Raw genomic sequence first — 25,180 nt, 5'->3', positions numbered from 1 at the left:
GACTACATCGTAAGTGCAGAAATATCCTATCTCTTCTTTTTTTTGATTTTACATAATACTTTTATCTGCCCATTGTTCCAGAGATTCATAATACTTTTCTGTGCCCATTGTTTCAAGGTACGACTGTGGGTTTTTCATGCTAAAGTTCATTGAGCTCTGGAACGGAAGGAAGATTCTTGGTCTAATCAACCCAAATGACATGCCAACCATTAGGAAGCAATTGACACTGAAGTGGCTGGAATGGTGCGGCAACAGCATTGCATGGCAAGAAATGCTGTACTGATTTTCTGCATGTAACAACAGGAGGTACTCCCCTGTTAAATTCACTTTGTATCCACAACATGTACTTTGTGCTTCAAATGATTATTTTATCATCTCCTACTATTTCCCTTGCATTTATCTTTTTCTTTTTTTGGTTTGACATGGCTGCTGCAAAGATCACAATGTTATATCGATCACATTTAGGTTATAAGTACAAAGAGCAAGCAAAAATTTGACAATCAACCAAATTAAAACACATCAAACCATAATACATAGTCAGTGCATCATATGCCCAATTTATTACAACTAAAGCATAAAATTTTCAACATTGTTTTTCCTTTTTCCATCCGGTCCAGGGGTGATCCTATCTTAGACAACACAACTAAACCATGTCACGGAAGAAGTTGATTTCCTTTGCCTCCTTGTCAGGGGTGAGCTTATCTTTGCATGTTGCTGCCGTATGTCGAATAGAGCCACACACACTGCACTTGACAACCTTTGTAGGGTTCAAATGGAGCCCAGATTGTTTTCTTTTTTCTGTTGGGCGCCCTTGTTTTGCAATGTACACCGGATCCTCAACATGATCGAACTTTGAAGAACTTCCTTGCCCAGAATCACCTATATTTTCTCCTTCTTGTTCCTCAACATTAGGTGTAGTTGCTTTTTTCCTATTCTTCCGTTTTGCAGATTCTGTAGCTTTCATCGCTTGCAATTCTTTCTCCAAAGCTAGCATGTATTTATCTGCCAAAGCCTTTCCTTTGTCAGATGTAGATGCAATTTTTGCTACTCTAGAGTATTCATTGCAAAGAGTGCCATAACGTAGCTGCTGCCTTTCCTTGTTACTCATCTTCCTATCTGTTGGCACCTGAGGTAACTCCATTTTCTGCTGCACAATTGTTTCCTCTGGTTTCCTCCACCTGGGGAGAATGTACCGTTCTGGAATATAGTCAGTAGTACCTAACTGCACCATTACTCTAAATATATGGCAGCACAACAACCCATCCCTACTGAATTTGCAACACTCGCAGATGTAAGTTTCGGCATCCAAGTTAGCTTCAACCTTGTAGCTTTTATCGCCATAGCCATAAACATAGGTTTTAATTGGCATAACCACATAAGTTTGGCCACCAGTTTGCTGCACATTGTATGACGTCACTTTCCGAAGCTCAGCCCTGAAACGGAGGTATATTGGCAGCGTATACACTGTCAAAGCTTGCTCTTCCAGCGGGTAATCTCCCCATACTCTAACAGTCTTATCCTCATCTTTAAACTCAACTGAATCCTCTGCTACATCTATTTTTTCCTGTAACTTCAAGTACTGCTCGAAGAAATGGTGCAGGTTGTTGTGTGGGTCGACGTAACTTTTCAATACTGCATTGAACCCCTCACTACGGGCAGTAGTTTGTAGGAATGGAAAGAAACGATCCTTGAAGTAGGCAGGAACTGATGTCTACGTTCCCCCTCCTTTCCTGTAGACAGTGTTGGGCCTCCAAGAGCAGAGGTTTGTAGAACAGCAGCAAGTTTTCCCTTAAGTGGATCACCCAAGGTTTATCGAACTCAGGGAGGAAGAGGTCAAAGATATCCCTCTCATGCAACCCTGCAACCACAAAGCAAGAAGTCTCTTGTGTCCCCAACACACCTAATAGGTGCACTAGTTCGGCGAAGAGATAGTGAAATACAGGTGGTATGAATATATATGAGCAAGAGCAACGGTGCCGAGAAAATAGCTTGCTGGCGTGTAGTTGATGGTGGTAGTATTGCAGCAGTAGTAACACGGTGAAACAAGAAACAAGCAAGTAGTAACGCAGCAGTATTTAGGAACAAGGCCTAGGGATTAGACTTTCACTAGTGGACACTCTCAACATTGATCACATAACAGAACAGATAAATGCATACTCTACACTCTTGTTGGATGATGAACGCATTGCGTAGGATTACACGAACCCTCAATGCCGGAGTTAACAAGCTCCACAATTTGTTCATATTTAAGTAACCTTATAGTGTAAGATAGATCAACAGATTAAACCAAGTACTAACATAGCATGCACACTGTCACCTTCATGCATATGTAGGAGGAATAGATCACATCAATATTATCATAGCAATAGTTAACTTCGCAATCTACAAGAGATCATGATCATAGCATAAACCAAGTACTAACACGGTGCACACACTGTCACCTTTACACACGTGCAGGAGGAATAGGACTACTTTAATAACATTGCTAGAGTAGCACATAGATGAATAGTGATACAAAACTCATATGAATCTCAATCATGTAAAGCAGCTCATGAGATTATTGTATTGAGGTACATGGAAGAGAGATGAACCACATAGCTACCGGTACAGCCCCGAGCCTCGATGGAGAACTATTCCCTCCTCATGGGAGCAGCAGCGGTGATGAAGATGGCGATGGAGATGGCAGCGGTGTCGATGGAGAAGCCTTCCGGGGGCACTTCCCCGCTCCGGCAGCATGCCGGAACAGAGACTCCTGTCCCCCAGATCTTGGCGTCGCGATGGCGGCGGCTCTGGAAGGTTTCTGTGGTTTTCGCCGAACGTCTCAGGGTTTTCGATCCAGGGGCTTTAAATAGGCGAAGAGGCGGCGCAGGAGGGTCGAAGGGGCGATGACACCATAGGGCGGCGCGGCCAGGGCCTGGGCCGCGCCGGCCTATGGTCTGGGGGCCCAGTGCCCCCCCTCTGGTCCTTCCCGGGTGTTCTGGATGCTTCCGGTGAAAATAGGAACCTGGGCGTTGATTTCGTCCGATTCCGAGAATATTTCGTTACTAGGATTTCTGAAACCAAAAACAGCAGAAAACAGGAACTGGCACTTCGGCATCTTGTTAATAGGTTAGTTCCAGAAAATGCACGAATATGACATAAAGTGTGCATAAAACATGTAGATAACATCAATAATGTGGCATGGAACATAAGAAATTATCGATACGTCGGAGACGTATCAGCATCCCCAAGCTTAGTTCTGCTCGTCCCGAGCAGGTAAAACGATAACACAGATAATTTCTGGAGTGACATGCCATCATAATCTTGATCATACTATTTGTAAAGCATATGTAGTGAATGCAGCGATCAAAACAATGTATATGACATGAGTAAACAAGTGAATCATAAAGCAAAGACTTTTCATGAATAGCACTTCAAGACAAGCATCAATAAGTCTTGCATAAGAGTTAACTCATAAAGCAATAATTCAAAGTAAAGGCATTGAAGCAACACAAAGGAAGATTAAGTTTCAGCGGTTGCTTTCAACTTATAACATGTATATCTCATGGATATTGTCAACATAGAGTAATATAATAAGTGCAATATGCAAATATGTAGGAATCAATGCACAGTTCACACAAGTGTTTGCTTCTTGAGGTGGAGAGAAATAGGTGAACTGACTCAACATTGAAAGTAAAAGAATGGTCCTCATAGAGGAAAAGCATCGATTGCTATATTTGTGCTAGAGCTTTGATTTTGAAAACATGAAACAATTTTGTCAACGGTAGTAATAAAGCATATGCATCATGTAAATTATATCTTATAAGTTGCAAGCCTCATGCATAGTGTACTAATAGTGCCCGCACCTTGTCCTAATTAGCTTGGACTACCGGATCATCACAATGCATTGTTTTTACCAAGTGTCACAAAGGGGTACCTCTATGCCGCCTGTACAAAGGTCTAAGGAGAAAACTCGCATTGGATTTCTCGCTATTGATTATTCTTCAACTTAGACATCCATACCGGGACAACATAGACAACAGATAATGGACTCCTCTTTTATGCATAAGCATATACCAACAATTAATAATTTTCTCATTTGAGATTTGAGGATTGCTGTCCAAAACTGAAACTTCCACCATGGAGCATGGCTTTAGTTAGCGGCCCAATGTTCTTCTCTAACATATGCATGCTTAACCATATGGTGGTAGATCTCTCTTACTTCAGACAAGACGGACATACATAGCAACTCACATGAAATTCAACAATGAAAAGTTGATGGCGTCCCCAGTGAACATGGTTATCGCACAACAAGCAACTTAATAAGGGATAAAGTGCATAATTACATATTCAATACCACAATAGTTTTTAAGCTATTTGTCCCATGAGCTATATATTGTAAAGGTGAATGATGGAATTTTAAAGGTAGCACTCAAGCAATTTACTTTGGAATGGCGGAAAATACCATGTAGTAGGTAGGTATGGTGGACACAAATGGCATAGTGGTTGGCTCAAGTATTTGGATGCATGAGAAGTATTCCCTCTCGATACAAGGTTTAGGCTAGCAAGGCTTATTTGAAACAAACACAAGGATGAACCGGTGCAGCAAAACTCACATAAAAGACATATTGAAAACATTATAAGACTCTACACCGTCTTCCTTGTTGTTCAAACTCAATACTAGAAATTATCTAGACCTTAGAGAAACCAAATATGCAAACCAAATTTTAGCATGCTCTATGTATTTCTTCATTAATGGGTGCAAAGCATATGATGCAAGAGCTTAATCATGAGCACAACAATTGCCAAGTATCACATTACCCAAGACATTTATAGCAATTACTACATGTATCATTTTCCAATTCCAACCATATAACAATTTAACGAAGGAGAAACTTCGCCATGAATACTATGAGTAGAAACCAAGGACATACTTGTCCATATGCTACAGCGGAGCGTGTCTCTCTCCCATAAAGTGAATGCTAGGATCCATTTTATTCAAACAAAACAAAAAACAAAAACAAACCGACGCTCCAAGAAAAAGCACATAAGATGTGATGGAATAAAAATATAGTTTCAGGGGAGGAACCTGATAATGTTGTCGATGAAGAAGGGGATGCCTTGGGCATCCCCAAGCTTAGACGCTTGAGTCTTCTTGATATATGCAGGGGTGAACCACCGGGTGCATCCCCAAGCTTAGAGCTTTCACCCTCCTTGATCATGTTGCATCATACTCCTCTCTTGATCCTTGAAAACTTCCTCCACACCAAACTCGAAACAACTCATTAGAGGGTTAGTGCACAATATAAATTGACATATTCAGAGGTGACACAATCATTCTTAACACTTCTGGACATTGCATAATGCTACTGGACATTAGTGGATCAAAGAAATTCATCCAACATAGCGAAAGAGGCAATGCGAAATAAAAGGCAGAATCTGTCAAAACAGAACAGTTCGTATTGACGAATTTTAAAATGGCACCAGACTTGCTCAAATGAAAATGCTCAAATTGAATGAAAGTTGCGTACATACCTGAGGATCATGCACGTAAATTGGCTTAATTTTCTGAGCTACCTACAGGGAGGTGGACTCAGATTCGTGACAGCAAAGAAATCTGGAACTGTGCAGTAATCCAAATCTAGTACTTACTTTACTATCAACGGCTTTACTTGGCACAACAAAACACAAAACTAAGATAAGGAGAGGTTGCTACAGTAGTAAACAACTTCCAAGACATAAATATAAAACAAAGTACTGTAGCAAAATAACACATGGGTTATCTCCTAAGAAGTTCTTTCTTTATAGCCATTAAGATGGGCTCAGCAGTTTTAATGATGCACTCATAAGAAATAGTATTTGAAGCAAAAGAGAGCATCAAGAGGCAAATTCAAAACACATTTAAGTCTAACATGCTTCCTATGCAAAGGAATCTTGTAAATAAACAAGTTCATGAAGAGCAAAGTAACAAGCATAGGAAGATAAAACAAGTGTAGCTTCAAAAATTTCAGCACATAGAGAGGTATTTTAGTAACATGAAAATTTCTACAACCATATTTTCCTCTCTCATAATAACTTTCAGTAGCATCATGAGCAAACTCAACAATATAACTATCACATAAAGCATTCTTATCATGAGTCTCATGCATAAAATTATTACTCTCCACATAAGCATAATCAATTTTATTAGTAATAGTGGGAGCAAATTCAACAAAGTAGCTATCATCAAATATAGGAGGCATATTGTAATCATAATCAAATTCATCCTCCATAACAGGTGGTAACAAAAGACTACTATCATTATAATCATCATAAATTGGAGGCAAAGTATCATCAAAGAAAATTTTCTCCTCAATGCTTGGGGGACTAAAAAGATTATGCTCATCAAAACCAGCTTCCCCAAGCTTAGAATTTTCCATAGCATTAGCAACAATAGTGTTCAAAGCATTCATATTAATAACATTCCCATTAGCATGCATATAAAGTTCCATGGGTTTTTTAATTCTCTCTTCAAACACATCATGTCCTAATTCAAGATAAAGTTCATAAAGATCTCTCATATTTTTGTTGTTTTCCATTATGCCTAACTAGTGTAAACAAGAAACAAAAAGATGCAATTGCAGGATCTAAAGGAAATAGCTTCGAGCACAAACACAATGGCGCCAGAAAAGTACTTTACCTGGAACCGAAGTATGAGTGCCTTTTACCTTTCCTCCCCGGCAACGGCGCCAGAAAAGTGCTTGATGTCTACGTTCCCCCTCCTTTCCTGTAGACAGTGTTGGGCCTCCAAGAGCAGAGGTTTGTAGAACAGCAGCAAGTTTTCCCTTAAGTGGATCACCCAAGGTTTATCGAACTCAGGGAGGAAGAGGTCAAAGATATCCCTCTCATGCAACCCTGCAACCACAAAGCAAGAAGTCTCTTGTGTCCCCAACACACCTAATAGGTGCACTAGTTCGGCGAAGAGATAGTGAAATACAGGTGGTATGAATATATATGAGCAGTAGCAACGGTGCCAGAAAATAGCTTGCTGGCGTGTAGTTGATGGTGGTAGTATTGCAGCAGTAGTAACACAGTGAAACAGTAAACAAGCAGTAGTAACGCAGCAGTATTTAGGAACAAGGCCTAGGGATTAGACTTTCACTAGTGGACACTCTCAACATTGATCACATAACAGAACAGATAAATGCATACTCTACACTCTTGTTGGATGATGAACGCATTGCGTAGGATTACACGAACCCTCAATGCCGGAGTTAACAAGCTCCACAATTTGTTCATATTTAAGTAACCTTATAGTGTAAGATAGATCAACAGATTAAACCAAGTACTAACATAGCATGCACACTGTCACCTTCATGCATATGTAGGAGGAATAGATCACATCAATATTATCATAGCAATAGTTAACTTCGCAATCTACAAGAGATCATGATCATAGCATAAACCACGTACTAACACGGTGCACACCTGTGTCACCTTTACACACGTGCAGGAGGAATAGGACTACTTTAATAACATTGCTAGAGTAGCACATAGATGAATAGTGATACAAAACTCATATGAATCTCAATCATGTAAAGCAGCTCATGAGATTATTGTATTGAGGTACATGGAAGAGAGATGAACCACATAGCTACCGGTACAGCCCCGAGCCTCGATGGAGAACTACTCCCTCCTCATGGGAGCAGCAGCGGTGATGAAGATGGCGATGGAGATGGCAGCGGTGTCGATGGAGAAGCCTTCCGGGGGCACTTCCCCGCTCCGGCAGCATGCCGGAACAGAGACTCCTGTCCCCCAGATCTTGGCGTCGCGATGGCGGCGGCTCTGGAAGGTTTCTGTGGTTTTCGTCGAACGTCTCAGGGTTTTTGATCCAGGGGCTTTAAATAGGCGAAGAGGCGGCGCAGGAGGGTCGAAGGGGCGACGACACCATAGGGCGGCGCGGCCAGGGCCTGGGCCGCGCCGGCCTATGGTCTGGGGGCCCAGTGCCCCCCCTCTGGTCCTTCTCGTGTTTTCAGGATGCTTCCGGTGAAAATAGGAACCTCGGCGTTGATTTCGTCCGATTCCGAGAATATTTCGTTACTAGGATTTCTGAAACCAAAAACAGCAGAAAACAGGAACTGGCACTTCGGCATCTTGTTAATAGGTTAGTTCCAGAAAATGCACGAATATGACATAAAGTGTGCATAAAACATGTAGATAACATCAATAATGTGGCATGGAACATAAGAAATTATCGATACGTCGGAGACGTATCAGGGACAAAAGTGGCTCTAATTTTATATAAATCACTAAGATTTGTGTTGTCCGCCACATCATGCTTGAAAATCATTTCTGCCCATCTACTTTCAAACTCTTCAATAGACATGCTGTAGTCAATAATTGCATTCAACTCCTGCCTTAGCTCCTCATGTTTTGACAAGAAGTTGCCCAACACAGCCTGTGCATTTTGCATAATGTGCCACCTACAGTTTCTGTGACAACAAAGTGGTAATGATGAGAGAATTGCACATCTCATTGCCGCATCTTGGTCAGTTATGAAGTTATCTGGCTGGACACCACCCATAGCTTCAAGAAACTCCTTGAACAACCACTCAAAACTCTCAATATTCTCGTTCTTTAGGAAACCACAACCTAGCTGAATTGTTTGACAGTACCTATTTATCCCAATGAATGGGGCAAACGGCATATTGTACATGTTTGTGATGTATGTGGTGTCAAATGATAGACAGTCGCTGTAGTTCTTGTATGCGGCAATTGCTGGTCCATCTACCCAGAAGATGCGGTCAACCTTGTCTGCATGATCTGTATGTAAGTTGAAGTAGAAGTCGGGATCTTCCTTCTTCATTCTGGCAAAGTGAGCAAGCAGCATTGACATGTCTTTGTGGGCGTGTTCTTCATCGATTTTAGCCATGTAATTGCTCACATCCTTGCTATCATATGGTACATTTGCAAGACCACCATACACTTCTCCCATAATACGCATGACCCTACCAGCAGATAAATTGACCTTGTGCAAAAGCTTGACAAAATCTTTCTCTTCCTTAGGGATGCCCTTATGAGACCTCAAGTACTTCTTCAAGGAGAACTTCTTAATCAACTTGTGATTGTGCTCCTCTATGAAATATGTTACATGCCACTTCTTCCCTCTCCTCTTTATTCGTAGTCTAGCTTTGCATTCCGTTTTCTTAGTGATGCTACGGTTCCTTTGCCTAACAGGTGGTGCTTCAAGTTCATGTATGTCTGCATTTTTCCCACTTTTATTACAAACAAACAATTGCTTGTCCTTCTGTCCATCTAGAGTAGAGTTCTTTGATGTGCTGCACTTGATTGAAAACCCAACCATTTTAGCATATTTGTTGTAGTGCATCTTCGCTTGCTCCCATGAATCAAACATCATTCCTTGGAAAGGTGTTTGGACATCACCTTGGCTGCATGGTGTTGACTGCACCTCATCATCATCATCTTCTTCTCCTGAATCATCAGTTGACAGTGTTTGACCTGTTTGAGTATCTGTGTCAGCGGATGCACCTGTATTGCTCCCACTTGCAAGCTTGATATGTTCAGAACTTTTTGTTACATCTGGGTTGTTTGACTTGCTGCCTGACATATCTTCTTCTTCTATTTGCTCTTCATTTGCTGGTTCATTAAGATCCAGTCCTCCAGCAGAATAACTTACATCCATAACTACTTAAGAAGATGCATTGTAATTAGCAAAAAGAAAGCAACAATTACATGTCGAAAAAACATGAAAATTTGGTCATAGTTGACATAGAATGTGTCATACTCAGATTTGCAAAACAAAATGACTGTTGGTTGATGTTTTCATGTTAATTGTCACAAAAGTACATTTCCTATACTTTTATTTTTTTACATAACTCAATTATAAGTTAATTAAAACTAACAAATTTATTTCTTTTCCTACCACAGGAAGTTGCAGGGAAACTATAATGAAAAGTACATGCTGCTACTACTGCGCTACGAGGTTCCTCCATGTTGTTCTTCTTTTGCCTTCACAAAAAGTTTCTACATGTCTCCAAGATGGACATTCAACTGAAAGTTACATGATTTCCCGAGGGTTTCAATCATGTTTCATGCAAAGGCACCAACTTTTCGCAATATACATGTGGTTCCTGAAGGTTTCAACCATGTTTTCTTTTTTGCTTCATGTTACATGCACGGTTTCTAGTCAGTGCTGAACAAATCTGCAACTAGTCAATGCGGTGCAAGTACTTGCCTTAGACATGATTCAGAGTTTGCATTTCAGTTTATGGCTTTTTGCTGCTAAACCTCTACTGAATGTGTGCAAGGAAACCTGTACTGAATATTGCATGTCAGTTTTATGGTTCCATGTACTGCTTTCCCCAGTGTGTATGTTTTTTCCAGCCATGATTGCCATGTTTTTTATCTTGCACATGTTCTTCCTGAGCTCTAGGTCATGTTACAAAGCAGTAGTTCTTACAGATCTGGTGTTACAGATGTAAGAATATCATGGTGCAGGTCAAAGTTCTAGTTTGTATTTTCATGATTTCATCACAAATCCCTGGGTTATTGTAAGAGATCAAGGTTCCTCTAGATATATGTTTGATTCTGCTTCCATAGATGTAAGAAAAGTATGTAAGAACAGTAGGATTGGGGGAAGAGGAGTCAGGTGAAGAAACTAGGATTGGGGGAAGAGCAGACAGGGGAGGAAGCATCTGTTACCTGTTTCTTCGTCCTGAAGAAGGTAGGCGTCTGATCTATGTTATAGTTGTTCTTGGAGAGCTGTAGATGTAATTTTGCTTTATGTTCCAGCCATGGAATTCTTGGTCTATGGCGGCTGGAGAAGGAGAGGAGGAGGGAGGAAGGAGGAAGAAGGAACAGAGGTAGGGTTCTGGAGATATCTGTCTCCTACTGATCGATGTATTTCTGCTTTTGTCTTAGGGGATGTATTTTTTGCCTGGAAGATGTAGTTTCTGTGGGTTTGGGGCACGTGATGGTGGTCCACGCGTGTGAACGTGACAGGTTGTCCACATGCGATGGGACCACTTTCTATTTCGGGAAATTTTTGCCATTTCGGGAAAGTTTTCCATCCGGACAGGGGGGGCACTCCGGTAGACTAACCGGTGCTATGGCACCACGTAGCAACGTCCTTTTGTTATAGTAGTAGTTATGTTTCTGGATTTTATATCGAAGAAGGATGGAATCTGGACACTGATGCGCTTGAGTGAAGGATATAGTTGTTGATAGATTGAAGGAGTTGAAGAATCTGTTGACGGCTAATCAAACACTCTCTTAAATTGTTTTCATGAGAGTGATATTTCTACTAGTATGCACGCTATCCACCTTCTCTCTCCTCCACATTTTAGGGAATCTTGTGCAACCCACTTCTCTCTCCTCTCGTACTTCTAAACCACAAGTTCAAGTTGTGAAATATATAAATATTTGGGTTCGCAATGAGAAGAGCTTCAAAACAATTATAATATTGAATATATTTTTATGATATATGAAATTGACCTTTTAAAACTTGGTGAAACTTCAAACACTGACAGCAGGTGTTTTTTGTTGAAACAGTTTATTTCACCGTGTTTAAAACTTTGTTCATCATAGTTAGAAAATAATTGAAAATTTCTTTGAGTTTCAAACCATAAAATATATTGATAAAAAAATAACCAACATCAAAATTCGAGTTCGAATGCTAAGGGAACACTTAATGGCTGCAATTAAACCATGGTGATCAGAACTCGATCAGGTTTCGTTGGGTTTCTTCAAAATCCACGGTTCATTGTGTTTTAAAATTCAGGCTTCAAAATTTGTCACAATAAACTATTCAAGGCTTGTTAAAAAGACATCTTTAAAATAAAAACACATATTCAAACTAATTGTTATTTTGATAATTGACATACACAGACGTTTTGAACTTAGGCTTAGAAAATAAATTGATGGACTAATGGATGAGAGATAGTGTGGAGGTGTCAGAGGCATTATACCATATGGAGGAAATTGCACAAACCAGCAACTCTCTGGGAGAATGTTGCACAAACCAGTGACTTAAAGTTTGTTTTGCACAGACCAGTTACTCTAGGGGTAGCTTGCTGCAAGGAGCTCTAATGACTTCATTTTGTTGTTTAAAACTAACCGTGGCACCTCTGCAACATGCCAAGCCACTTTTTTCCCTCCAAAATTACCACAACTAGCTGTAACACATCATGCATCAGTTTTGATGATAAAAATAGATGTATTCTAGTACAAATAATGACATCAGCAGTACGAGCATTTGTAAGAAAAACAACATGAACAATGGAGCATTGTAGCATCCAAGATGACAGAAATAGTATGATCATCATTAGGATCACCATCATGGTTCATAGAAATATTTACAAAATTTGCGTCTCTCCGCGAGCTCGGCTCTGGCATCGGCGATTTTCGCCCTAGCCTCCGCTAGATGAGCGCCAGGTGAGCGCCCCTAATTAACTAAGAGCATCTCCAACCGGGGCGGCAGAAGGCGCGCTAAATAAACTACCGATTTGGCGCGCGTGGGAGCCTCCGCGAACCTCCAGCAAGCGCGCGAAAACGCCGCGCGCGCTTTTGCGCCATCCTGTGCGGCAAAGTTGTCGTGTCGACTGCCGCGCGCGCTATAAACGTCACACGTGTGCACCCCAACCGTCCGGAAGTTTCACATCCGCCGCGTGACGTTTCACCGCCCCGCCTCGCTCCGCCTCCTACCTCGCTCAGCGCCGCCGCCCCGCCTCAAGACGAGATGCCGCCCTGCCGCCGCTCGACCTGTGGCTACCGCGGCGTTGGCACACGGTCGAGCGGCACGTTCTACGCCGAGATCCGCAGCGGCGATGAGCGCATCAGGCACGGAACGTTCGAGACTACGCACGAGGCGGCGCGCGCCTACGACGCGGTCGCCTGGTGCCTCGGCCGCTCCCGCCGGACGATGAATTTTCACGACGTGTGGACGCGGGAGCAGGCGGAAGCGCTTGCGCCGCCGCCTCCGGCCGTCACGCGCGAGCAGCAGTGCCAGCGCGAGCTCGAGCAGCGACTCGTCATCGCGGAGCGCGACGAGCGCCTTCGCCTCGAGTGGGCGCGCCAGTTCCCGGAGGGCGTCGCCGCGATGGAGGCCCTCTATGCGAAGAAGGAAGAGGATAAGGCGGCGGCGGCGAAAGGAGGTGGATCGCGAGGAGCTGAGGGCGAAGTCAGCGGCGAGGAAGAAGGAGAGGGAGGAGAAGGCCACGAGGAAGGTGGAGGAGAAGAAAAACGGCGCCGGCCCGTCGACGATCGTCCTCTCCTCCTCCTCCTCCTTCGAGTGGACATACACTCCGGTGTCGGACACCACTCGCTCGTCAGATTTTGACTGGGATTCCGAGTAGTTTAGGGTAGTTTCGAAATAAATATGGTTATAGCATCGAAGTTTGCAATATATTTCGTATTTCCAGTTAATTTTTCATGTTTTGTTTGATCTATTCCGTACGCAAAATATGATCAAAATGTTGTTTGCGCCGCGCTGTGCGCTACATAATGGAGCGTCCGGCGAAGGAACTTTTTAAACGTCCGAGCACACGCTGCATAATAGGGCGTCCGGTGGGGGGAAATTAAGTGCAACGCGCGGTAACGTTTACAGCGCAGTCGCAGTGACATATAGCGCGCCGAATTTTAGTGCGCCTGTTGAAGATGCTCTAATACACTGTTAGATACGAAGCTGATCTCTTTCCAACCGATTAACTCTAAAGTTGCTGGTCTGCGCAACGAAATATTAAAGTTGCTGGTCTGTGCAACATTCACCCCAAGACTTACTAGTATGTGCAATTTCCTCTACCATATGCATAAAAGATTTTTGTATGTCCAAATTTCAAAGCAAAAAAGGTAAAATCAATTATGCGCGTGCAGGCTAGAAAAACTTTTCTTCAGACATATATAGTATTACTTCGAGCGCATACACGCTCGACCTCTACACATCAAGTACACACCAAGTACTTCAACTCATCCGCGAACAAACAACAGATGCCTTTTTGACCGCGCGCGTCAAAGTCATACTAGTAAGATCAACTATATGCTTCGGTCGTTCCTTTTTGCGGCGATTATACACACCAGCAGCAGAGAGCAGGTATGCGGCTCTCGGCCCCTGCGTGCCGTGTTGACTGACACCGACTGATAGTCAGATAGTCAACACGTTAATTGCTAAAGTTGAGCTGCACACACGCCATGCGTGCGGGCCAACTGACGACTAATAAGGAGATTCTACAACACACAAATTCCATAGGATAATATTAGTTCTGTCTGAGATTAAGGGGACGTTCCCTCGATCAGGAGATGCCCTTAACTAGCGAGCATGTCCACGTACGGCTTCCTTCAGCCTTTGCACCACCCTGTCGATGGTGCCCTGCTGCTCCCCAACCTACAAAAATAATGCATCTTGTTAACTATGTTGAATATAAATATATTATCTAGTCATTTTTTTGGGTTAAACTTTTGGTTTAGTTGAATAGTACATCAATTATATATATGGTATCAAAGCTAAGAGATGTTAAATTTAAAATCATGCTCACGCATTATTAAAAAGAGGCTTACACTGAACCCACCTTAAAAACTAAAATAACCTAGAAGTGAGGAGTAGCATAGCCACTTTTCATCAGGTCAAACTTTTAATTGAGTTGGCTACTCACCAGCACGTGGATGGTGTAAACGGCCCGAGCGCCGACAATGGAGAAGTGCGCATTTTGCACCTCGCCGCCGGCCTCTTCCACCGCACGCACCGCGCGGTGAAACGACGCGCCGTCGCTGGGCGGGGCGCCGGTGACGAGGATGGCGTGTAGGCCGGAGCCCAGGCGCTGGACAGTTACATCCGGCAACACGGCGGCCACCGCCCCGGAGGAGGAACCTGAGCCGGATCCCATGTTCTGCTGGGTCGTCGTCATGGCTGCCGTCAGCTCGCGCTTCCGCTCCTTGAGCCTCTCCACCCGCTCCGCCGTCCGACTGATGTACGCTGCCGCCTCACCAAGCCTTTCAGGCCTCGTCGCCGCTACCTGTGCACGCACAAAAATCCACTCACGATCAGATGTGTGCATGCATGGCGTATGTACGTGTATGTTATGCATGCGATGTATGTACGTACTGCGGGAGAAGGCCCGTCGCCGGAGCGGACGAGCGTGTCAAGGCGGTAGTAGAGCCCGTTCATGTGGTTGCGGCGGTTGCGCTCCACCGTCTTCCGTTCAGGCTTGCCGCCGGCTGGCATAGGACGATGCGGCGGCGGCGGGGGCGGCATCTCCATGATGACTGTGTACGTACTTACTTACGTCGGCACCCCTGGTTCCTAGACCGTCACTAGAGGTCACGAGTTAGCTAGCTGCTTGCAAGGTGTGTTGCTCGAGCGGCCGTGTGCATGCTATATATATGGCTCGCTAGCGGGTCGGATCTTAGTACCACTGTGCTAGTCAATCGCCGGAGTCGTGTCAAGTGGAGTACATCCAGGAGAATGGAGCATCTGTGTGTTAAGCTTTTAGACCAAGGACCACGACCATCTTTCCGTAAGCTTAATTTCAGCACCGCCCATTTAAGAATTGATCAAATACATTTTCCGTTTCATATTAGTATGTTGCTGGTTTAAAACAATTTTATACTAAATCAGCAAAAAATATTATGAAACAGAGAGGAGTAATGAATTTGCCCATTATATGAGGACCGTACGACCCCGCGGTAATTAACATCGATCGGCACAAGTGGTATATCTAGATAGCTTTCTTCATATGACTTCCCTCCTAGCGCCGAGTTGAGGGGATGACGGCGCTCGTCGACTCTTCTCATGGCATCAGTCTAGCGAGGGAACTGCAGCCACTGCGGGCCGGTGGCCGCAAGATACAACAGCGGCGCGTTCAGTCCGATCAGGGCCTGATGGGCTCGGGCGAAAGGGATGTGCGGGCTCCTGCGGCCAACGGTGTCACTAGTGGAAAACTGGGCAATAGGCCCGGTCCATTTGGGCCTTTAGACCCGGTTCCTGAACCGGGACCAACTAGGCGGGACTAAAGGGGGTACCCTTTAGTCCCGGTTCAAAGATAAACCGGGCCTAAAGGCCTAGACACGTGGTGCGGCCAGGGAGCTCGCGGTAGAAGGGCTTTGGTCCCGGTTCGTGGTACGAACCGGGCCTATGTTTCTCTGCCGCGGCAGAGAATTGCTATTTCTCTGCCGCGGCACAGATTTGGGCTGTACCAGCGTTTCTCTGCCGCGGCAGAGAAACAGGGCGTTTCTCTGCCGCGGCAGAGTTTCAGCAATGCATATATATATCATTCAAGAAACCACAAAAAATCGTCATGAATATATATAGACATCGTCAACAGTACACGACATAGTCAACACAGTACACGTAATGCATGCATATTTACAATACAACTTTTCCTGAACGAATATCCTCCGCCGTCACGATCTTCCGATAGTGCTCTCCACCTGGGGTAAGGACCTCGGTAATAAAGAATCCCGCGATTTCCTCTTGAATTGCTTTTATTTGATCCGCTGTTATGAGAGTGTCCCGCAGGCGTGTCATCTATATTTAAAAAAGGAGATCAATATATGAATGGAACTCAATACAATAGATGGTACTAATTAAGATTAATTGTGAAAATTTGTTATCGTACACGAGTGTGGTGTATTTGGGGATCCCCACCCTTGGGACAGGACATGTCACGCATGAAGGTGCAGACGTAGTATCCACATAAGTTATTCCCTTTTTCCTGCCTCATACACTTTACGAAAAAATAGTTCGATCAAACTAATAATCAAGCATCGTATTGAAAGTAAATATCATATATAAAGTTTCACGGACATAGCTATATATATAGTACTACTTACAGGGTAATCTCTAAATGTAAGCTCCGGTTTCCATTCACCCGGAACAGTATTGATGAACCGTTTCCAAGCCCTGCCCGGCAAAAAATAATGAGTAAATGAGTAATTGATTAGTTGATGATATCTTCGAATTAGAGCAGATGAAGATGCCAATACGAAATTGATTGAAACTACCTCTGGAGGATGGCAGCCATGTCCGCCCATTCCGCATATTCTTTACGTTTCGAGTCCATAACGTTTACGACTCCAAGGTGAAGATCAATGATTAGGAGAATAAAATGGAAACTGCACAAGCATAGCTCAATGATTACGAGAATAAAGTGGAAGGTGCACAAGCATAATGTATGTTATATATAACACTCACTTGAAGTTGTAGGGAAAGAATATATCCTCTTTGTCTGCTTGCTTCTGTAAAAACATTACGATGTTGTCCTCTGTGTCCTTGGCGAAGTCTTGAACCGTAACTTCATGAACTGTGTTTGGGTCTATGAACCCCAGCGGTAGGAGCTTGCCTCTTTTGTATTCCAGCTTCTTCATTCTGCATAATTAAATGTATAGCGTACACAAAGAATATAATGAGGATAATTGTTAGTGCAAATGAATGAGCTACAAACTTAATTACACAAATAAATCACTTACAGTGCGGTGCAACTGATGACAGCTTTGTCGAGGGCGTCTTGATTGAATAACTGAAACAGTTCTTCTACGTCAATGTTTATCTCGTCTTTCCCCCGGAAGTAATGCTCATCTCTAAGATACACCGTGAGGTAGCGATCACCTCTTCGACAGGCTTTCAGGTACCATTCATGCAACCTTCGCATCTGAGTCCCTAGACGCGCGAGCTCGCCAGGTTTGACGAGATCAGATCCGTATCTATACTTGTTTACCACTTGAGCCGTTGGATAGTAATCTTCGTACTCAACTGATGCTCCCTGAGCTCTAGCCGCCCGTTCGATCATCGATGCCGTCTCTGGATCATGATATGGCTCCACGATGAAGTGGGGTGCGGCCTGAATGTCCTGCTGTCCAAGCTGGGCGACTTTTTTTGCTTCTTTCATCGCTTTAGAGGACTGTCCAAGAGAGCGGTCATAATCAGCTCTCAGCTCAGGTCTCTTCATTCTCGTCTCGGCAAAGTGCTTCACTGTCTGCGGTGGAATAAACATCTTCTTCGGCGCAGTTGCAAGAAACGCCTTTTGCTCTTCACCGCTCATGTGGCAACAACTCTGAGTCTGTTCCCTCATTGGAGTTGATGATCTCTTCGGAGCTGTAGGAGGTGCCGCGGACCGCTTCCTCTTTTGCTTAGGTGGAAGCGGCGGAGTCTCCTGACGAGGAGGAGGAGGCGGCGGAGTATTTTCACGCGGAGGAGACTGGTCATGGATAGGGAATCATCATCGCGCGAGAGGAGAATCATCACGCGGAGGAGATCGCACGGGTGGCGGAGGAGGCGGAGGTGGACTGCTTGTTGGCTTCTCACCTGGAAACACAATGTTCTCCTTCCGCCATTGCACGGTGGTTCTACGGGCTTCTCCCAGTTCTTTGATTTCCCCATCTTCACCTGCAGGGTGCTCAAGCACCAACCCCTCATACTCTCTCAACACTTCATCCACCATCACAACAGCAAAGTCGTCTTGGACCGGACGGCAATGGTAAGACCTTGTAGGTAAGAGGATGCCGACCGCCGCCTTGAAGGATAGGTTGAAAACTTTAACATGCAGCTCACAAGGACGGCTCTCAGTGAGATCATCCACGGGGGGGTAGCGAGGAGGCTCGACCACCTGGTCATCATGATCATCATTATCCACCTGCTGAGAGGAAGCCACGCTGCTTTTCCGGTGTGGTTGAGATTGCAGCGGGGCGATGGCATTGAGCAGTGCAGATCTACAAACTCTGCCCCCGAGCCATCCGAGATGTAAGTACTTGGGTTACCATGGTTAATTGGGCTTGCATGGTGCTCATACCCTCCTCTAAGTTAGCCAGCGGTCTGTTTCCCTTGCCTTCCTCCTCTCATGGCTTTTATCAGAAATCTCTTCCTTTCCGCAGGAAAGCCATACTTCCACGGAACGGAGCCTGCTGTGCCTCGTGTTCGTCCGCCGTGTTCTTTGTTCCCAAGGGCGCGTGTCAGCTCATCGTTCTCTCTTTCGGGCTGGAACAACCCCGCCTCCACGTCCCTATGTGCCTTTTCCAGGGCATCAATGGGAACCTTCAGATGAGCTTTCTTATAGATGCACTTCCCTGTTTCTGGATCCAACGTTCCCCCAATCCCGTAGAACCACTCCTTGCACCGTTCGATCCAACCGTGTGTCCCTAATCTGATCCCTTTACTGGTCAGTTCCGCCTCAGCTGCCTCCCACTTAGGACGGTTAGCCCTGTATCCACCTGGACCCAGAACTTGGTGATATAGCTTCAACGCAGCATTTGCCTTATTTATTTCCGACCTTCTCAAAAATTCTTCTGACTCCGTGCTGTACTTCACGAATTCGTCCCAGTGATTTTTTACCTTCTCACTGTCCGGAGTCTTCTTTAACTTGATAAGGCGGCGCAATCTTTTCTTGTGGCTCTTGAATAGTTCGGCCATCTTCTTCTTGCCAAACTCGCGGAGGGCCTGCTCCATCTTGGCCTTCTCAGCGTCACCCCCCTCTTCGGGTACTATGTTGAAATGTGCCATGAGCTTGTTCATAATGCTGTTTTTGGCTACATCATCGATATAAAGACCTTGAGCTTCTTCCTCTGCAGACAGCACTAGTCCCTTCGGCTTGTGCCATTCTCGAACGGTGATCGGGACGTGGTCCCTAACAAGCACTCCGCATTGAGCTATAAATGCCTTTGCACCTTTCTCTGGAGCAATCGGTTTACCATCCTTGTCGATGTGGGTGATGTCGTGCCTAACACCATCATCCAACTTTTTGGCCGGGCCTCGCTTCCTCGACTTTACAGAAGAAGTGCTCGATCCGGAGGGCTAAAAAAGAAATAGTTCATAGTCAGTACAATTTCATTAGTTAATGCATCTAGTCGATCAACAGCGGCTTAATTAATTTATATACCTCGGTGATAACTACAGTTCGGGAGCCATTATGATGATCTTGTTCCTCACCGGCGCCACTAGGATCTTCTTCCTCAATATCCTCCGCTCCCTCACCGGAGTCATTCAAATAAGTTGCGGTGACATCGTCACCGCCATCATCCTGGAATAACGTCGTCGTCGCGATCATCCAGAGTACCGTTTGCTATGAGTTCCTCCATGAAATTTTCTTGAATTTCATCTCTCTCCATGCTTTCTACAACGACCTGCAAGCTATACATAGGAACCATCATATGATCAAATTAAGGATAATGCAGAAAACTGAAAATGGAGTTACATATGTGTAGTTCTTAACTAAGGATCGATAATATAGTGCTGAAAGCAGATACTGCAGTTACATGCATACATAGATCGGGTTCATGTTTATTTAACCCTAATACATATCAATCACTACTACAACCACTCAACCGCGCAGACCGGGTCCTAGAGGGCGCCGACCGGGTCCTGAGCCGCGCTGGGTGTGCCCCCAAAGCCACGGAACAACAACGGGAGCATAGCTAACATGAGATCCCCGCATAACGCTCCATCCGGTCCTATACATGTTGTCTAACGCGTACATGTAACGGCGAACGTGCTGGTCCTCCGCTTCAATGCGCTGAGCTACCTCCTCCGGCGGGGCCGGCTCCCTCTGAAACGACCGTGGCCCATAAGACCTCCACCAAAGAATATCCGGGTCGACAACGGGACCCGGATTCCGCACCAAGGTGCGCGACCCGGAAGCTAAGACCTCCCAGTGCCACCCCGGCGGAGCCCAGTCCCGGACCTCCCCCATCTGCTCCATCTCCTCGGTGAGAGTCAGACCACGGCCCGCCGGCTGTCGCTGTCGCGGCATCGTAGCTACGAAAACAAATCATATATATATATGGTACCAACGTTAACATAAATTAAAAAATAAATTCACTACTTTTATGTTAGTCGGCGCCGGCACTACCGTTTGGGGGGCGCCGGCACTACATACTTTATTTTGGGCGTGCCGGCAGGGGCGTCGGCACTACCGTATTTGGGGGGCGCCATCGCGAGCGTAGCGGTTACCGGCGCACCGGCACTACATACTCTATTTTGGGGGCGCCGGCAGGGGCGTCGGCACTACCGTATTTGGGGGGCGCCATCGCGAGCGTAGCGGTTACCGGCGCGGCGGCCCTCATAACTATTTTTGTAACAGTAACACTAACTAAATTTCTAACTATTTTAACTAAATTTTACTAACTTTTTTTCTAAATTTCTAACTATTTTAACTAAATTTCTAACTATTGTTTTAACTAAATTTCTAACTATTTTACTAACTAATTTTACTAACTTTTTTTCTAACTATTGTTTTAACTAATTTTCTAACTAAATTTCTAACTAATTTTACTAACTTTTTTTCTAACTAAATTTCTAACTAATTGTACTAACTTTTTTTATAACTATTGTTTCTATATAATTAACCTAACAAATTAACTAATCTAACAAATAAAAAAAATAGAAGATGGCGGCGCTTACCGCGGCGGAGGTGGGCGTGGCCGGCAGCCGGCAGGTGGCGGGGGCGCGGCGGACGGCGAGGAGGCGGCCGCGGGCGGTGGGCGGGCGCGGGCGACGCGGGTGGCGGACGGCGCGGTGGCGGACGGCGCGGCGACGCGGTGGCAGGCGCGCGGTGGGCGCGCGGGCGGCTCGGGCGGCGCGCGGTCGGCGGGCGCGGTGGCGGAGGCGGTGGCGCCCGGCAGCGGCGGAGACGGCGGCGGAGACGGCGGCGGAGGCGGTGGCGCGAGGCGATGGCGACGGCGCGCGGAGGCGCGGCGGCGGCCGGCGGCGATTCGGCAGCTGGCGGCACAAAGCGCCGTCTCCGCGGGATTGATCTCCGCGGAGACGAAGTGTTTTCTTGTATACCTCCCCCTTTGGACCCGGTGCGTGTTACAAACCGGGTCCAAAGGCCCCCCTTTGGACCCGGTTTGTAATACAAACCGGGACAAAAGGCCAATTTTGCTGCGTTTTCGCTGCGCAAAAAGGCCTTTAGTCCCGGTTTGTAATACAAACCGGGTCCAAAGGCCCCTTTTTTAAAAAAATTTCATTCCCGCCTTATTTCAAATGAAAAAAAGCCACCGCACTGCCACACGTGTCCACCGCCGCCACCGCCGTGTAGTGGCCACTGTCGCCACCGCCACCGCCTGGCCACCACCGTCACCGCCATGTACGGGCCACCGCCGTGTACGCGGCCACCACCGCCACCGCCATGTACTGGCCACCACCGCCACCGCCACACGTGTCCCTTCCCCGTGCCACGTGTCGCCGCCGCTTCCACGTGCCTCGCCCCACCGCCACCGCCACACGTGTCCCTTTCCCGTGCCACGTGTCGCCGCCGCTTCCACGTGCCTCGCCCCGCCGTCACCGCCATGTACGGGCCACCGCCGTGTACTGCCCACCACCGCCACCGCCGTGTACTGGCCACCGTCGGCACCGCCGTGTACTGCCCACCACCGCCACCGCCACCGCCTGGCCACCACCGTCACCGCCATGTACGGGCCACCGCCGTGTACTGCCCTTCCCCGTGCCACGTGTCGCCGCCGCTTCCACGTGCCACGCCACGCCGCTTCCCCGCGCCACCTGTCGCCAAACTTGCCGCGTCGCTGTGCTATAAAGCGCCGCGTGCGCGCGGAACCACACGTCGCCGTCGCCAGACTAGTTGTTTATCTATTTTATTGTATTTTCAATAAAGTCGTTGTGGCAGACGCTGATGATGAGAAAAGTTTCCCGCCAGATTACATGTGGAATTAAAGTACAGAACTCAACTGAAAATTAATTAAGATACATGGCCAGATAGTACTCGTGCCTAGCCCTATAGTACTCGTGCCTAGCTCAACTGAAAATTAATTAAGATACATGGCCAGATTCGATCGTTCGAGTCATTCAGTCATACTCGTGCCTAGCCCTGTAGTACTCGCCACTGTAGTCGTCGTAGTCGCCGTCATCATCGTCGCTGGCATCGGGGTCGCGGTAGTCAAACCTCGGCGGGAGAGCACGCGTGGGCTGGGACTGAGGGTAGCGCAGGCGGGGGCCACGGTGGGCCATGACGCCCTGGAGAGTTCGGTCGCGCCACCACAGCCGACGGCCGGCCTCGTTGAAGTTCGAAGGAGGCGGGCCGCCCTCCTCGTGCCTGGCGAGCGCCCTCTCACGCCGATTGATGAAGAAGCTCTCCCAAGTCGGGCTGTAGTCGGGATGCCACTGGGGATTCCTCCGCTGCTCTGGCGTGAGCTCGAAGTAGTAGTGGTTCGTGATGGCCATCTCGCGCGCCACACCTAGAGGGACAGGAGGGACCGGTACCCCTCCGACGCTCAGCAACCAGCCGGTAGGGACGCGGTAGCCCGGCGGGCAGGGGTAGTTCGACGCGCAAAGCGCCTCCGCCTCCCGGAGGGTTAGAGATACGATGGAAGCCATGTGACCTGGTGATGAGGTTTGCAGATATGAGTCTAGATGTGATATGTAAATGGAGGCCAAGCCAACATATATATAGTGAAAAAATGGCGGGAGGACGGAGGCGGGAAGCAGTGGAAAGCGCGGGAAGAAAAATAGGCGGGAACGCAGTGGCGCCAAAAACTGTCGGTGGGATAAGGACGTGTGGGTAACCTTTAGTCCCGGCTGGTGGGTACAACCGGGACTAAAGATCCTTTTTTGTGTCATCTAACAAAACTGTCGGTGGGATAAGGACGTGTGGGTAACCTTTAGTCCCGGCTGGTGGGTACAACCGGGACTAAAGATGTCGGCAGGATAAGAACGCATGGGTGGACGCACTGCTCGATGAAATAAAGCATGTAGCGCACGACGCTCTGTCGAAGGAACAAGACAAAGTAGAAGAGGTGCCGTGCCTATAAAAGGAGCATCGATACGCCTTGCCAAGCCCCTGAACGACTACATCTCATCTAACAGTGTTGGGGAAAGGGTTGGGAAATCTCCCGTGGCGCATCTCCACTTTTAATATCTTACATACAGTTACATGATTACACAAAAATAAATGGGAAATTGATTGCCATGTTGAGATACTCATTTGTGCCATGAACATTCTTCAATTAACTTGATGATGGAGCATCTTCATCATTTAATTAATCTTCTTCGGCCGTAACCATGGAGCATCTTCATCATTTAACTTGATGCTTGGATCAATGTTCACTCTGAAGGGTGGAATTTCATCAAACTGATTATAATCTTCTGACATGTCTGTCTTGTCCTCCACTCCCACGATGTTTCTTTTTCCAGAAAGAACTATGTGGCGCTTTGGCTCATCGTTTGATGTATTTGTTTCCTTATGTTTCCTTTTTCTTGGTTTGGTAGACATATCCTTCACATAGAAAACCTGGGCCACATCCTTGGCTAGGACGAATGGTTCGTCTCTATACCCAAGATTGTTGAGATCCACTGTTGTCATTCCATACAACTTGTCTACCTGAACCCCGCCTCCTGTTTTGTTGACCCATTTGCACCTAAACAAAGGGACCTTAAAAGAAGGTCCATACTCAAGTTCCCATATATCCTCTATGTAACCATAATATGTGTCATTTGGGCCTTCATTCATTATTGCATCAAAGCGGACACCACTGTTTTGGTTGGTGCTCTTTTTATCTTGGGCGATCGTGTAAAATGTATTCCCATTTATCTCGTACCCTTGGAAAGTCACTACAGTCGAAGATGGTGTCTGGGCCAGCAAGTACAACTGATCTTCAATATGTTTGTTATTCAGGAGATGTTTTTGCAACCAACCGCCGAAAGTCGACATGTGTTCACGTCTAATCCAATCGTTCGACTGCCCCGGGTTAGGAGCGTAGAAAGTTCTTGTGGTCACCGATATACGGAGCCACCAAGGTGGAACTTTGTAGGACTGTGTAGTGTGCTTGAGTCAAAGAAATCCCGTCCCTACATATCATTGATTTCCTTCCTAGCGTGCCTTTTCCACTTAGTCTCCCTTCATGCCGCGATTCAGAACACCAATCGGCTTAAGGTCAGGAATAAAGTCAACACGAAATTCAATGACCTCCTCTGTTCCATAGCCCTTGGAGATGCTTCCTTCTCGGCCTAGCACGGTTATGAACATATTTCTTCAAGACTCCCATGAACCTCTCGAAGGGGAACATATTGTGTAGAAACACAGGACCGAGAATGGAAATCTCATCGACCAGGTGAACGAGGAGATGTGTCATAATATTGAAGAAGGATGGTGGGAACACCAGCTCAAAACTAACGAGACATTGGACCACATCATTACGCAACCTCGGTAGAATTTCTGGATTTATTACCTTCGAGAAATTGCATTGAGGAATGCACATAGCTTCACAATGG

The 25,180-nt window shown here is 46.1% G+C and overlaps 1 protein-coding gene and 1 long non-coding RNA gene across 2 annotated transcripts; both read right to left on the bottom strand.

The window, feature by feature from the left end:
- Positions 1-13,869: 13,869 nt before the first annotated feature.
- LOC127309636 (transcription factor bHLH162) lies at positions 13,870-15,294 on the bottom strand. The gene is made up of 3 exons (XM_051340412.2): positions 15,074-15,294; positions 14,625-14,984; positions 13,870-14,356 (listed from the first exon to the last, which is right to left on the bottom strand). Exons 1-3 carry the CDS (start codon positions 15,227-15,229, stop codon positions 14,282-14,284), a joined length of 591 nt encoding a protein of 196 aa, XP_051196372.1. The 5' UTR covers positions 15,230-15,294; the 3' UTR covers positions 13,870-14,281.
- A 996-nt stretch (positions 15,295-16,290) lies between these two features.
- On the bottom strand, positions 16,291-16,872 carry LOC139831962 (uncharacterized). Its single transcript, XR_011746380.1, has 3 exons — positions 16,801-16,872; positions 16,587-16,694; positions 16,291-16,495 (listed from the first exon to the last, which is right to left on the bottom strand). It is a non-coding gene; the product is annotated as an uncharacterized lncRNA (long non-coding RNA).
- Positions 16,873-25,180: the final 8,308 nt, after the last annotated feature.

This window comes from Lolium perenne, chromosome 6 (genome assembly GCF_019359855.2).
Source record: "Lolium perenne isolate Kyuss_39 chromosome 6, Kyuss_2.0, whole genome shotgun sequence".
NCBI lineage: Eukaryota > Viridiplantae > Streptophyta > Magnoliopsida > Poales > Poaceae > Lolium > Lolium perenne.
This window is presented reverse-complemented; position numbering and strand designations above follow the sequence as displayed.

Bases quoted from the DNA above. Each gene is read 5' to 3' on its own strand.
- LOC127309636 (XM_051340412.2), bottom strand. From the start codon at position 15,229: ATGGAGATGCCGCCCCCGCCGCCGCCGCATCGTCCTATGCCAGCCGGC. The intron at 14,985-15,073 runs GTACGTACATAC...GTGCGTGCACAG, and splicing joins GCGACGGGCCTTCTCCCGCA to GTAGCGGCGACGAGGCCTGA. The intron at 14,357-14,624 runs GTGAGTAGCCAA...TTATTTTTGTAG, and splicing joins TTTACACCATCCACGTGCTG to GTTGGGGAGCAGCAGGGCAC.